General features: G+C 23.5%; 4 protein-coding genes across 8 annotated transcripts; 2 read left to right on the forward strand and 2 right to left on the reverse strand.

Moving 5' to 3' along the window:
* The first annotated feature begins 73 nt into the window (after positions 1–73).
* Positions 74–2,550, forward strand: LOC122856889 (lysine--tRNA ligase-like). The gene is made up of 4 exons (XM_044158780.1): positions 74–130; positions 616–760; positions 842–1,540; positions 1,611–2,550. The coding sequence occupies exons 1-4, from the start codon at positions 96–98 to the stop codon at positions 2,487–2,489; spliced, it is 1,758 nt and encodes a 585-aa protein (XP_044014715.1). The 5' UTR covers positions 74–95; the 3' UTR covers positions 2,490–2,550.
* Positions 2,551–3,997: 1,447 nt separating this feature from the next.
* Positions 3,998–5,570, reverse strand: LOC122857222 (deubiquitinase OTUD6B). Its single transcript, XM_044159282.1, has 5 exons — positions 5,481–5,570; positions 5,140–5,387; positions 4,632–5,064; positions 4,340–4,559; positions 3,998–4,268 (listed from the first exon to the last, which is right to left on the reverse strand). Exons 2-5 carry the CDS (start codon positions 5,204–5,206, stop codon positions 4,083–4,085), a joined length of 906 nt encoding a protein of 301 aa, XP_044015217.1. The 5' UTR covers positions 5,207–5,387; positions 5,481–5,570; the 3' UTR covers positions 3,998–4,082.
* LOC122861044 lies at positions 5,571–7,481 on the forward strand. The gene is made up of 8 exons (XM_044165205.1): positions 5,571–5,703; positions 5,935–6,076; positions 6,139–6,219; positions 6,309–6,548; positions 6,621–6,798; positions 6,881–7,029; positions 7,117–7,179; positions 7,267–7,481. Exons 1-8 carry the CDS (start codon positions 5,680–5,682, stop codon positions 7,479–7,481), a joined length of 1,092 nt encoding a protein of 363 aa, XP_044021140.1. The 5' UTR covers positions 5,571–5,679.
* Positions 7,482–10,650: 3,169 nt separating this feature from the next.
* LOC122856987 (transcription factor Dp-1) lies at positions 10,651–14,681 on the reverse strand. Of its 5 annotated transcripts, XM_044158946.1 has the most exons (8): positions 14,559–14,681; positions 13,950–14,050; positions 13,249–13,370; positions 13,060–13,126; positions 12,870–12,967; positions 12,559–12,707; positions 11,773–12,467; positions 11,334–11,686 (listed from the first exon to the last, which is right to left on the reverse strand). In XM_044158946.1, the coding sequence occupies exons 2-8, from the start codon at positions 13,999–14,001 to the stop codon at positions 11,445–11,447; spliced, it is 1,425 nt and encodes a 474-aa protein (XP_044014881.1). In that variant the 5' UTR covers positions 14,002–14,050; positions 14,559–14,681; the 3' UTR covers positions 11,334–11,444. The 5 variants fall into 5 exon arrangements, with proteins under 5 accessions (XP_044014890.1, XP_044014906.1, XP_044014913.1 ...); XM_044158955.1 differs by lacking the exon at positions 14,559–14,681 and having other exon boundaries at positions 10,651–11,686; positions 11,773–12,464; positions 13,950–14,354; XM_044158971.1 differs by lacking the exon at positions 14,559–14,681 and having other exon boundaries at positions 11,272–11,686; positions 12,559–12,674; positions 13,950–14,248.
* Between the last annotated feature and the right edge of the window lie 94 nt (positions 14,682–14,775).

Here is a 14,775-nt window from a genome sequence, read left to right on the forward strand (position 1 = left end):
CCGTCTATTTATATATCCACGAATTAATAATTGCAATGTTGGCAACATGACAAATAAAAAACTACGCTTTTTTATTAGTCTAAAAAAAAAGAACCATGGCTGAAGCGGGTGGTGAAAAATTATCAAAAAAGTAAGAATTTTAATTATTTATAATTAAATAATAATATAAAATATGTATAATTTATAATTATTAATAATTATTATGTTAAATTTATTTATTTAATTTATTAAAATGTGTTAAAAATTAATTTTAAATTAATTTTTTATTCTACTAGGTACCACGTTGTTTGGAATTGATGCTTATGTTTTTTTAATTTAATTGTTTTTTTTTTTGTCAATAAATATTTTTATCTTTAATTGAAGCTAATAATTTGATATTATCTTGAATTATTGAATAACATAACATTCTTTCATCTACTGTAAATATTATTATTTTATTTTTTTTTTATCTTAATAACATGTGAGATATTTATAACCAAAAATGTGAATTTGTGTCAACCCGGTATTTCCGGTAATCTATGTTACAAATAGAATATTAAAATGACATCATTTTTTATAATTTTGTGAAAATAATTATTAACAAATTCTAATTAATTTTTTTATAAATTTTTACAGTGAGCTCAAAAGGCGATTGAAAGCTGAACAAAAACAAAAAGAAAAACTTGAAAAAGAAGCCCAAGCAGCTGCTGCTGCTGCTGCAGATGTCAAATCAAATGACAATGTCAAGGGACTATTGAATCAAGAAAATATAAGTCCAAATGTAAGTTATTATTGGGTTTTTTTTTAAATCAAATTAATTAACATTAATAATTAATTTTAATAAATATAAATTAAATTACAGGAATATTTTAAATTACGTTCAAATGCTGTAGCACAATTGAAAGATGCAAATGAACATCCATATCCTCATAAATTTAATGTATCAATATCATTAGAAAAATTTATTGATAAATACAATGATGAAAAATTAAAATCTGGTGAAATACTTGATAAAGAAATACAAAGTATTGCTGGACGTATTCATTCAATAAGAAAAGCTGGTGCAAAATTAATATTTTATGATGTACGTGGTGAGGGTATTAAATTACAAGTTATGGTTAATGCACGTTATTATGAAAATGAAGTTTCATTTGAACATGATAATAATAAAATTGGACGTGGTGATATTGTTGGTATTGTTGGTGTACCAACTAAAACAAAATCCGGTGAATTTTCAATGTTATCACATAAAATAACATTGTTAAGTCCATGTTTACATATGTTACCACATTTACATTTTGGATTAAAAGATAAAGAAACAAGATTTCGTCAAAGATACTTGGATCTTATATTGAATAATGATGTTAGAAAAAAATTCCATATAAGAGCTAAAATAATAGCTTATGTTAGAAAATTTTTGGATGAAATGGGATTTTTAGAAGTTGAAACACCAATGATGAATATGATTGCTGGTGGTGCAACTGCTAAGCCATTTGTAACACATCATAATGATCTTAATATGGATCTTTTTATGAGAATAGCACCAGAATTATATCTCAAGGTATTTATTTATTATTTATATTTAAATTAAACATTTTTTAATTTTTATTTTTATTGTTTTGTTTTAACAGATGCTTGTTGTTGGTGGTATTGATAGAGTCTATGAAATTGGTAGATTATTTAGAAATGAAGGAATTGATTTAACTCATAATCCTGAATTTACAACATGTGAATTTTATATGGCATATGCTGATTACAATGATCTCATGAAAATAACTGAAGAAATGTTATCTGGTATGGTTATGAGTATTCATGGTTCATATAAAATAAAATATCATCCTGATGGACCAGATGGTGAATGTGTTGAAGTTGATTTTACACCACCATTTAGAAGAATACCAATGATGAAAACATTGGAAGAAAAATTAAATGTTAAAATGCCAGATGCTGATAAATTAAATACACCAGAGGCTAATAAATTTTTAAGTGATTTATGTACAAAACATCAAGTTGAATGTCCAGAACCAAGAACAACAGCAAGATTACTTGATAAACTTGTTGGTGATTATTTAGAAGAAACATGTATTAATCCAGCATTTATAATGGATCATCCACAAATAATGTCACCACTTGCTAAATGGCATCGTTCAGAAATTGGTCTTACTGAAAGATTTGAACTTTTTGTTATGAAAAAAGAAGTATGTAATTCTTATACTGAATTAAATGATCCATTAGTACAAAGAGAAAGATTTGAACAACAAGCTAAAGATAAAGCTGCTGGTGATGATGAAGCACAAATGGTTGATGAAAATTTTTGTACATCACTTGAATATGGTCTTCCACCAACTGCTGGATGGGGTCTTGGTATTGATAGACTAACAATGTTTTTAACTGATTCAAATAATATCAAGGAAGTCTTACTATTTCCAGCAATGAAACCAGATGATCAAAATAAAAATAAAGAATCAGATGATACAACTAAAGCTGATAATTCTACTCCAGAAAAATAATATCATTGTGACGCTTGATAACTTGAATTTTGTTTCAATAAAATAAATACTTGAAAAATTATTTATACCTATGTTGCTCTTTTTTTTTGTTGTTAATTTTAATTACAAAACAAATATCCTAAATTAAATCCAGCCATTCACACAGGGAGATGAGTAACATAATATAGTAGGGTAAGGAACACGAATTTTTAAATAATAAATTAACAATAAGGTCAATGATGCGCGTTGTTCATGTTGGGGGTGAGTTGTTTTTTAATAAAAAAAATATGACAAGATAATAAAAGCCACTGACCTTATTGAGCCTCCAACAACAATATAGACGACCATCAGATGTTTCCAGTAGTTGAACAGACAGGTACCACTAACACGATCACTGACTTTAACACTCGTTATCAATTATTAAAAACAAAAAATTAACAAACTTTTAATTAACACTTTGATCAACTTCATGGCTGTTGTTTTTTACATATACTGGCATTTTCATCATTTAACGTTGGCTGTATTAACAATAGTTTATCACACTTTTTAGAGTCATCGATGTTATGCTTTCATCTTTACATGTTGCTCCGTAACATTAATTGTTGTTTTTGATGTTATATAATTATAATAACAATGACAATTATTATAAATAATTGTCGTGACAATTATTTTGTCAATTGTTTCATTGCCATCCATTATTATTATTATTATTGTTATTTATTTATTTGTTTATTTATTAAATTGTTGTACTACAGCAAGACTTAACCTTCTTGACTTTTTGTTGTTAGTATCTGAAAATTAAAAAATATAATTTAATCAAATAAATAAATAAATAGTTGAATAAATAATTGTGATAATATTTTTCAGATGCAAATTTATTTGGTAAAATAAAGACGAAATGACACTCAATTCAACAGCCATTTTGTTCAACAAATGATTGTTGATTTTAATATTTATTTATTTTTATATAATTAATAATGTCAATAACTGTTTAATTAATTAATTTATGCTTGTTAAATATATAAAAAATTGATAAAAAAAATATATTTGTACTCACCAAAGTCTATGTTGGCTAAGTTGGCGAGTGACATTTTGTCGTCTATTAAACTTGCCAATATCTGAAGATTGAGGTACAATTACGCAACAAAATTATACTCAAATGATCACCAGGTGTTTCTTTATTAATTAAAACAACAATTAATAATTGTTAGAGCTTTTCATACAGGTGAGATTGAAGATGAGACAAAATTCGCTGCGGAGCTCACGTATTCGCGCCGTATGATATCACAAAACTAAAGTTACCCACGCCTTCGACAGAGGGAGCAAGATACGATTTTGATTTGAGCTTCCAAAAAAAAAAGTTAGATGACGTTCACTCAGCGCCAAAATTTAAAATAAAAAATTGAAATATTTACTAATTAATTTATTTTAATTAACAAAGTTTAATAATTTATTTAAAAATAAAAAACATTATTTTTTTATTATTTATATATTTATTCATTGAATTGAAAATAAAATATTATTTAACATTTTTTTTTATTTTATAATCATTAAAATTGTAATTTTATTTTTCTTTTCAAGTGAAATTTATATTTAAATAATTAATTTAAAAATTTAACTATCACATTCTTTTACAAATTTTGTTACTGAATTATAATGTGCACCAAGTTCATAAATATGACGATGATAAGTTACTATAACTTTTCTTATTGTTTCAAATTCTGAGCCAACAATATATGGTGCTCCAGTTGCTTGAATAACTTCAATTGGACATTTTAAAACACGTGATAGTACTTGAAGCTAAAAAATCAAATTTATAATGATAAAAAAAATTATAAAACAAGTTTATCAATACATTTAAATAATATTACCTCAATTGCACCACCCCAAGCACTTGTAAGCTCAACATTATCACAATATTTTTCATATTGTTCTGGTGAAAAAATATCATCAGAGTCTGAATTTGACATAAATGGTAAAAAATCATCAATATTTTCACGTAAATAACCAGCTGTTTTGTTTCTAAGATCCTGTAGTCCAAGTGGATTATCACCAATTGATTTTAATTGATGAGCAATCGCATTGTACAAACTATAATTTACAAATAATCAATTGATTAATAAAATTTATTTACATAAATAATTAATTTACATTTACACTCACCAATGACCATCACTTGGAATTTCATACAGCATTAAATCACGTTCTCCTAATATTTTTTTGATAGCCTGAATTTCAATATTTCTTTTACCAAAAACATTTAATTCTTCTTGTTCAATAATTCTTTGATTTCTAATTTTTTCAGCTTGTGCTTTTTTGTCACGTCTTTTTTGTGCTTTTGATATTCTTTGTCCTGATAATTCACCTGGTTTATTATTATCATCAGCATCGGAGTCATCATTATGATCATTTGGTTTTATAACTATTTCATTATTTGGTAAACCAGTTAAAGTTAATTTTGTTAATTTAAAATTTGCCATTTCTTCATCATGACGTCTATCCAAATCAGATTCCATTTTAACAACTTCTTCAGTTATTTCTTTTTTACGTTTTTTATCACCTTTGCATATTGACTTCTTTAAATTTTGTATTTTAGCTATTCAAAATGAACAATTAAATTATTAATAAATAATACTTGTGTAATTTCATAATTAAAAATAATTATATTTACCTAGTAATTCTTTACGTTCTTTTTTGTGTCTCAGTGACAATTGTTCCTCACTCGTTTCATCAGCCATTATTAATTTGTTTAAAATATTAATAATATAATTATTCTTACAAACACAATACCAAGATTATTTTATTATAAACAACAATAAAATATCTAATAAAAGAGAACAACAACAACAACAGAATAAAGATGGACGTTCAACAAATCAAGTAACAGCTGATCTGCTGATAAAACAGATGTTTAATAATCTGAAAAAAAAAATTAAATAATAATTATTAAGTTAATAAATAAAACTAATTCCTATATTAAAAAATTGTATTTATAATAAATTTTATATTTACTTTATGATTAATTTATAAACAAGTAAATAATAAATTAAAATAATCGCTGAAATTGACACAGCGACGCGAATGACATCACAAAAAATGGAGTCACGTGATCACATGTGACAAGAGTGGCTGCAAGAAAAGTGTAGTCGAAAATTCAGATCATCCTCAGCTACAATCGTTTCAATTTGACGCTTATATATTAATTTCAAAAATGGAACAAGGAAGTACAATTATTGTAAGTATATATTATTTTATTAAAACTAATATTTGTTTTTTCTTAAATATATAAACATTTAAATAATTTTAAATATAAATAGTATCCATATTACATTGAGGTTAAGTTTTGTTGTTAAATGACAAACAAAACATAAACTAAACCATGTGTTTACTTGTTTGACAACAGTAATAAAATAGTATATGTTTATTTATTTATTTATTTATTTGTTTATAAATTTATTTATTTAAGGAATACGTTGAATCATCAGCTTATACTTGTGGACTTTGTAATGGAGAATTTGATAAAGCATTAATAAATCAGCATACTTGTTTGCAAGGCTACAGTCAACTTTGGATTAATCAAAAAAATAATTTTTTTTATCCATTATTAGGTTGGTATATTATTTATAAATTTATTACTATATTATTATTAATTTACAATTATTTATTTTAGATGATAATATCACAGTTGTCACACGTACTATTGAAGGAAATGAAAATAGAATACCATATAAACAATTAGAAAGTGAAACTGGTAAATGATAATACAATTAATTATTCTTTTTTTTTTTTTATCTTAAATTTGTTGTTAATTTTAAATAACTTTTTCATTTATCAAAATAGCTTTTATTGTAAAGTCTCCATCAAATTTGAAAAAAAAAAGATTTAGCAATCTTTCACCGGGAGCAAAACGAGACTATTTTGGATTACAAAGTTCTAAAAATTTTACACACGAAGATGAGGAAGATCTTATCTTGGAGGTAAAAGAACGTGAATCACTTTGGAATAATAGATTACCAATTGAAGAAAGATCAATACGTGTTAGATCATTACTTTGGCAAGAGGTATCAGACGCACTTGGTGGTAATTATTTTTTTATAATTTAATAATCATTGTTATTGCATTAATTCTATTTGTGTATAAATTATACAACAGGACGATTAACAGCAGACGGTGCTAAGGCAAAATTTAAAAATTTATGGGACTCATTTCGTAGAATAGTTCATGCTGAAAATTCATCTAAAAATGGTTCAGCTAAAAAAGATAGTAAACGAAAATGGCATCATTATGAATCAATGGAATTTTTACGTGACTCATGTTTATTAGCTAAAAGGTAAATTTATTTAACAATAATTTATATCATAAATTTTAAATTATCAGCTAGTAATAGGTTCATTTTATCTAAATTTTTTTAGATCAACATCAAATACTGAAAATTTAAATGATTCAATGAGTAATGACAATAGCCATGACATGACAAATTTACCACAAACAAAAAATAATAAAAAATCAAAAATTGAAAATGTTAAAGTTGAAAATTTATTATCATCTAGTAAAACTGACGGTGAATATATTTAAATTAGTTTTATTAATATTTATATTAATAATGATTTGTTTATATAAATTAATTTTTTTTTTTTTTCATAAATAGATATTGTTGGTTCACAAGAAACTGTTTATGAATCAGAGCTAGATATATCAACAGGTCAATCAAGTAAGAAAAAAATAATTATTAATTTATGAATATGAAATATTTTTTATCAAATTAAAATTAATAAATTAATGTAAATATTATTTTTAGCATCACGTAATACAATTGCATGGGAAAGAATTGCTGATGCATTGTGTTCATCACAAACAAATAATGAAACACTTCCATTGATTCCACAACGTGATGAAATTGATTCAATATTACATGTTATAAATTGCAGAGTAAGAAACATACCAAGAAAAAAAGCTATGTTATTTTTAAATAAATTTTTTTTAGAGTCATGTAATCTTGAAAATGATGTATAAATTGTTAAATAATATCTATATTATTCATTGATAATAAATTATGAATTTTTATTTATTTTATATATTTATATTTTCTTTAATTAGATGAAAGTAATTTTTTTTTTTTACCTAAAAGTTGAATTCATTTCAACAATTTTATAAATTGTGTTTATTTATTTATTTATTTTTTAAATAGATGACGTGGTGACATTAAAAAAAATAAAAATTTATCAGCTTTCATAGCCAGAAGTTATGAATATTTTTTAATAAAATAAAAAAGTAATAGAAGTCAAGTGCATCGTGAACCAATCACTGTTCGACGAATCAGTCATTAGAAATGATAAGCTCACTATAAATACGGATAAAAATTTTTTTTTCAGTCTTAAAAATTTTTTAAAAATATTCACGAACGTCTTGATAATTTAATAAATATATACAAAAAATATATTTAATTATTGAAAATTATGAATTTAATCAAGTTTATTTGTATATTAATTTTGGCATTTATTGTAAATGTCGGAGCTTGGGACAAGGTAGCTCGTAGAGCTACTACAACCTATGAACCATATGACGATCGTTGGATTTGTGAAATAATTGTCCTTAAAAGATTGCATATTCCATACTATAAGATGCATGAAATACGTTTGGTATACAACATCCAACCTATTCCCATATATTTAGTATTAAATATATGCCTATTCCTGACCAATTCGTGAACATTGAGGTATTTATTAAGAAATATTTTTTAATATTATTTAAATTATAAGTTGAAAAAAAATTTATAAATTTATAAATAATAATTAATAAAAAAAATGTATTTATTTATATATCATTTTAGCTGATTGGAGATGGTCCAAACGATAAGGAACCTTTCTGGTTTCAAAACAATGTTCCAGTAAATCAAACAATTGATGTCTATCAGGGAATAATAATTCCAGGAGAAAGATTTCATCTCTGCTTCTCTTTTAGTCCCGAAAACGGTAAGTTTATGAATGAGTAAATGTATTTTTTTTTTTTATCAAGTACGTTAATTTTGTTTTTTTATTTTTTTTATTCAGGTAAATATTCAGTACCCCAAACAATCGAGTGGTCTATTTGGGATTGAATTCATTAACTATTCACGACTTGGATTCATGGTGATTTTTTCACCTCATAAATAATTGAATTGATAAATAAAAAAAAAATAATTATTATATCTTTGAAACACTTTGAATTATACAATTGTAAAATTTAAAAAAAAAAAAATTGTCTTTTATCATGAATATATTCTCTTGAAATATTATTTTTTCATGTTTTATTTAAAAACACCTAAATTACTTCATAACAAAAAATGATAAATAAAACAATTAACAAGTTATGTATTTTATTTTTTTAGAATATTATCTATGCGATTGCTTGTCTAGTAGTCTTATTGACTTGAAATAAGTTTTTGTTTTTTTCCAAATCATCAATAAAATAATAAAAAACTAATTTATAATTTAAAAATTATTCAAGTTTTTTTTTTTTTTTTTGAGATGATTATTTTTAATTATCGTATTCGTTTATAAATTGTTTTACGGAATCATTATGTTATGTGTTATAAGCTCAATAATATGATGATGGTAAGTTTTAAAATATCCATATCACCTCATAAAAAAAGTTTGTTAAATAAAAATGTAAAATATCATCTATTTTATTTGCTTACATTTGAAAACAAAATAATAAAATAAATAAATAAAAAAATAAATAAAAAGTGTTATCGTTATGTATTGAATTCAAATTTTTTACCGGTATATTATATCTGTCGCAATTTTTTTTTTTTTTTGTTGTTTTTGCAGAAAATTATCATGAAAATTCATCATAAAATTGTCGTTCTTTTTGAGCTATTGTAAATGGGTATTAATATTTATTATTGTTGTAAAACTCCATCAAACTGGATCAAAGTGACAGAAAAAAAAACCGCGGGGTTAAACTAAAACAAAAAAAACATATTATTAATCAAGATAACTTGAAAAATATTAATATGAAGCCAACTCCTGTTGTTGATGAAATGTTTCCCGAGGGTGCTGGACCATACATGGATCTTGAAGAGGTATTTATAACATAGCAAATATTTGAGGTTATGTTTACATTTATTATCAATTAAAATTTATATATTTTGATATCTAAATTATACAAATTCAGTTTAATCATAATTTAATTATTATTATTAATAATAATGACTTTACTTTTACTTAGGCTGGTGGTTCCAGTGGCCTATTAATGGATCTTGCTGCCAATGAAAAAGCAGTTCACGTTGATTTTTTCAATGGTAAATAATTAATAAACAATAACCACATGAATATTTAATCATAAATAATATTTTTAATTTACAGAGTTTGAAGATTTATACGATGACAATGACCTCGAATAATATCAAAAAAAATTTATTAAAAACTGTAATTACATAATTTAAATATTAAAAATTAATAGTTCAATAATATCTATACGAAATAAAGTAAATCTATAGGTATATCTAAATTAGTTTTTTTTTTTCATTTAATTTAATCAAACAAATGTGTCCATTTCAGTGATGTTGATTGAATAAATAAAAAATTAAATCTAATTTTGTGTTAATAATAAAATTGATGATAATTACGGCTTAAAAAAATGTGAATAAATTAATTATTGAATGAAAACATGAATCGATGATGACAATATTATTATATTTATTATTAATAATAAATTCAGTTGATCAAATATTTAATAACAAATTAATAATAATTGAGGGGTTTCTTTTTTTCAAATCAATTTATGTTTCTGTTGTTTTTTTTTTTTTACCACGAATGGTAACAATTAATTGTTTATAATAAATGTGCCATATGAAAAAAGAGTAAATTGTATTATATTTTATACATATACCTTGATGAATAATAATTGGTAAGATTATAATTTATAATACATACATACTAGACGTATAAATCTTTTTTTATTTTTTTTTTATTTTCTGTTAATTTTTTTATGAATGTGTGTTTTGTGTGTTAATTTTTTTTGTTTGTTTTCTTTTTTTTATCGTGTGAATTACGATGCAAGATTAATATTAGCACCGGATATTATTTTCATTCTCCCTGCACGTGTTTTTTTGTTTTTTTTTTGGCCTTTTATGAATATTAAATTTCATGCCATTTTTATTTTTTTTTGATACAATAATTTTTTTTTTTTTTTTTTTTACAATAAAAATTAAAATAATTGATAACGAACTGGAGCAAACAATTATGATTATACAAGCAATAACCAAATTTCCTCTTTATCTCTTATTTTGACAATTGGCCAATTGGAGGATTCACTTTTTATTTCGCTATATCAATGAATTATTTATACACAACTATTTTCTTAAATAAAATTAGTGAAATTAATTTTAATTCATTATGTCAAATGTAAAGCCATAATATTAATATATATATTTTATTTATTTATTTTTTTTTATACTCGAAATATTCAAGTGAAAACGCACAAGTAAAAATACAGCGATGTAAAAATATCAATAAAACTTCTGGCTTAATTTTTTCTTTCCATATCCAGATAATTTTTATTTATTATTTATTTTCTCATATTATTATTAAATCATCATTCAAGATAATTAATTTTTTTTTTTCTCCTAAAATTTATTAATAGCTTTACATTTTTTAATCATTTTAAATTATTAATTTATTTATTCTACACTGATATAGCATTTAAAAAAAACGTGCAATTTAGTTAAAAATTGATAATTTATTTAAGAAAAAAAAAAAATAATCAAAAATCAATTTAAAAAAAAAAAAAAAAAAAAAAAAATAGGCTAACGAATAAAAATCCTTTTTTTTTTTTTTTCTTTTTCTCTCGTGCTCTTTACTCTTTTATTAATATTAATATTATTATTTTTTATTTGTTTTGTCTCGTGTTATTATTTCTTTTTTAATAATTATTATTAATATTATTAATATTATTATTATTATTATTATTTTGTATTGTTCACGAGCAAAGATGCTAGTTGATTTCAATATCACTGTCCATCCCAACATGTTCATCGTGTTCAAATTCTTCTATATCTTCTTCTTCTTCCTCAGAGTACCCTGAGTGTGGTGATAGCGGTTCCTCTGATAATGATGTACGTGATGATGATGGTGGTCTTGAGCTTGCCTCTAATTTAATATCCATTTCATCAATTGATGTACTTGCTCCAGATAATGTAACAGGAATGAATTTTTCAAGATCACCCGATGCCAATTCTAAATAAATTTAATAATTATTAAAGAGAAAAGTTTAATTTATTATTTATATTATTATTATTGTTATTATTAATGAATATACATACGTTCAACATATTTTTGTAATGATTCAGGAATCATTGATTTAGCTTTAGCTAAATTTTCATTTGTACATTCACCTTTTTCTAAACCAAATGCTAAACCCATACGTTTAAGAACTTCAATATCATCATGTATTTCAAACTTATCATTAAAATTGAACAGGTACTCAGATTTATCATTTGTTATACTGCAATCAACAACAGTTTTTTTACTTGTATTTAATATTATAAATGGTAATTGTATTGCTGAATTTGGTTTTGGTGGTCCATATTTATTTTCATTTTCACAATTACGTTCAACAAGATTTTTAAATGATATATGTTGTAATATTAATTGATGTAATTGTTGTGTTTTAGCTTTAATACGTTCAATTTTTTTCTTTTTATCTTTTTCAAGTGCTATACATTCTTGTATTGAATTTGTTGGTAAACCAAGCCATCTTATTTCTTTTTTTTCTTTTGATATTATATTCATAGCCATTAATACATTTAATGCATCATAAACACGTCTACGTATATTTTTTTGATCATATTGTTGATCTGGTAATGTATTACCATTTGCTGGATTTGTAAATTCACCAACTAGCTCATCAGCAACTTCGTTATATGATGTTGTACCTTTTTTTTTAACTTTTTCACAAACTTTCATTGAAAAATGTCTTAATCCTTTTCCAACTTTTTCAGTTTTTCTTCTTTTGCTACTTTATTCAACAAACGAACAAATAAATATAAATATTTTAATTAATTAAATTATTAAAGGTTAGTTTGATAAAGCAATAATTAATATATTACTCTGGAACAAAATCACTGCCATCAGTATCATGACGTTTTCTACTTGAATGATCCATCATAGGTGTGACGAATGTTTTTCCACTGGCATCTTTTATTATTTGTTGTCCACTGGTTTGCTGCTGGGATACGATTGCTTGCTTGATATCATTCTAATTATCATGAATAAAAGTAAAAAAAAAAAAAAAACAAACAAATAAAAAAACAAAAAAAAAATCATAAAGAAATAAAAAAATAATACAAAAAATTATATTGAAGAAAATAAAAAAATAATAATAAATAATACAAAATAATTAATTAATTAATTAACGAACCATTTGAGCTGGTGTTAGTTGAATTGTTTTTGTCATCATTCCTTCAACTGGTTTTCCTGCTGATACTTTAGCATGTTGTATAGGTATTGTAACAAGTCCTGTTAAATCCAAAATGAAAAAAACATAACCCCATGTTAAAATTGTTTATTGTGCTTTATCATTTATTTATCAATAATAATAATTAACTCACGTTGTGTAGGTGTTGATGGACTCTGCAAACTAATTGTTCTTAAAACTTGCTGTCCAGATGACAACACCTATATCAAATTTATTATACTAAATAAAATTAAATACTCAATGATAAATAATTTATATTATTATTAATAATTTTAAGCTATAAATATGATTTGTATTTTTCATTTAAAAATTTAAAAATCACCTGATGTGAATCTTGACCAGATGTTTTGAGGATTTTAATTCCTCCACTATTTGTCGTTCCCATGATACTTGATATATTTTTATTTGGCGTGCTTTGCACGACTTTAATAACTTGTGGACAGCCTAGAATAAATTTAAAAAAAAAAAAAATTATATCTCAAATAACTTCATCCATTTTGTAACTTATCAAAAATATATACATATATATATCTCAATTAACAAGAAAAAAAAAAAAAAAAAAGTTGACATGAAAAAAAAAAAAAAAGGAATGTAGTTACTAAAAATTTTTCAAGTTCAATATTTATTATTTTGCAGTTAAATTAATGAAAATTAATGAACATTACCAGAATACATATTAAGTAAATATATATTATTATTAAAAAATTAGAAACAATAAAAAAATTATCAGTTAGGTCGATGTAAAAAATGTCGTGCACGTTGCAAGCCAAGAATGGTCGACAAAAACGACACAAGGCCAAGATAAAAAATAAAAAAAATAAATATATATTTATATTAAAAAAAAAAACCAATATATATACAGATAATATAAATAAAAATATAATATAATAAATATATGATATATATAATGTATAAAAAAAAAAAAAAAATTAAAAATAATAATAATTAATATTTGTTATAAATAAAATAAGCCAACAAGACATATATTTGCCGACAATTGGCGGGTTACTTTATTCAACTTACCATTATGTATGTTTTGTAGAAAATAACTCATTGGTTTATTTTGTTGTGTCATTACTGGATATTAACTTGATATATTAGGATCAATATATCATCACAATGATCTACAATAAACAATTATAAATATAAATAAAAAAATTTATAATGCCGCTATAATGATTCTTTCAACAACGTATTCATCCAAAATGGCGACTCTCATACTGACTCCAAAATAATTTTTTTTACACACATATTATTAATAATACAACAAATAATATTCATTTAAAAAATAATATAAATAAATAATTATAATATCAATGTTTATTATAACATTATTATTTAAAACACAATATTAATCATTATATTATTATTATTGATAATAAAATAATGATGATAACACTTGTCTTAAAAAAATTGTTGCATTTAGCGTGCAAAATAGATCACAAGAGAATGGAGCTTGGCGGCAGGACAAAGCTTAACAGCTGATTGGTTGTTCATTGATCACGTGTACAATATATTACATTTCCCACTATTTTTTTATTATTATTTAACAATATTATTTATAAATAATATTAATATTATTAAATTATATATTTATAAACACTTATATTATGATTGAATTTAACATCTTACCTCAATCAAACAACAACAAAATATTATATTTTATCTCACTCTGTTAAAAAACTACTTGCCCGCCCTCCAAAAACATTCTAACCTCAAATATATTTTACATGATCCAACGACGCGGAAAAGGCGCAAATTGTCACAACTCCAAGGACGCCATCTACGTAAGAATAACCTCGTTTTTATAAATATTATTATTATGACAGGTGGAACAACAAATAGGTAA

This window comes from Aphidius gifuensis, linkage group LG1 (genome assembly GCF_014905175.1).
Source record: "Aphidius gifuensis isolate YNYX2018 linkage group LG1, ASM1490517v1, whole genome shotgun sequence".
In the NCBI taxonomy this organism is placed as follows: domain Eukaryota; kingdom Metazoa; phylum Arthropoda; class Insecta; order Hymenoptera; family Braconidae; genus Aphidius; species Aphidius gifuensis.

Excerpts from the sequence above, each read along its gene's own strand:
- LOC122856889 (XM_044158780.1), top strand. The coding sequence starts at position 96 with ATGGCTGAAGCGGGTGGTGAAAAATTATCAAAAAA. Across the intron at positions 131-615 it reads GGTGAAAAATTATCAAAAAA|TGAGCTCAAAAGGCGATTGA; the intron begins GTAAGAATTTTA and ends AAATTTTTACAG. Across the intron at positions 1,541-1,610 it reads CACCAGAATTATATCTCAAG|ATGCTTGTTGTTGGTGGTAT; the intron begins GTATTTATTTAT and ends TTGTTTTAACAG.
- LOC122857222 (XM_044159282.1), bottom strand. The coding sequence starts at position 5,206 with ATGGCTGATGAAACGAGTGAGGAACAATTGTCACTGAGACACAAAAAA. Across the intron at positions 5,065-5,139 it reads AGAACGTAAAGAATTACTAG|CTAAAATACAAAATTTAAAG; the intron begins GTAAATATAATT and ends CATTTTGAATAG. Across the intron at positions 4,560-4,631 it reads ATTCCAAGTGATGGTCATTG|TTTGTACAATGCGATTGCTC; the intron begins GTGAGTGTAAAT and ends TGTAAATTATAG.
- LOC122861044 (XM_044165205.1), top strand. The coding sequence starts at position 5,680 with ATGGAACAAGGAAGTACAATTATT. Across the intron at positions 6,549-6,620 it reads GGTATCAGACGCACTTGGTG|GACGATTAACAGCAGACGGT; the intron begins GTAATTATTTTT and ends ATTATACAACAG. Across the intron at positions 7,180-7,266 it reads TATATCAACAGGTCAATCAA|CATCACGTAATACAATTGCA; the intron begins GTAAGAAAAAAA and ends TATTATTTTTAG.
- LOC122856987 (XM_044158946.1), bottom strand. The coding sequence starts at position 14,001 with ATGACACAACAAAATAAACCAATGAGTTATTTTCTACAAAACATACAT. Across the intron at positions 12,708-12,869 it reads AACTAACACCAGCTCAAATG|AATGATATCAAGCAAGCAAT; the intron begins GTTCGTTAATTA and ends CATGATAATTAG. Across the intron at positions 11,687-11,772 it reads ATTACAAAAATATGTTGAAC|AATTGGCATCGGGTGATCTT; the intron begins GTATGTATATTC and ends AAATTTATTTAG.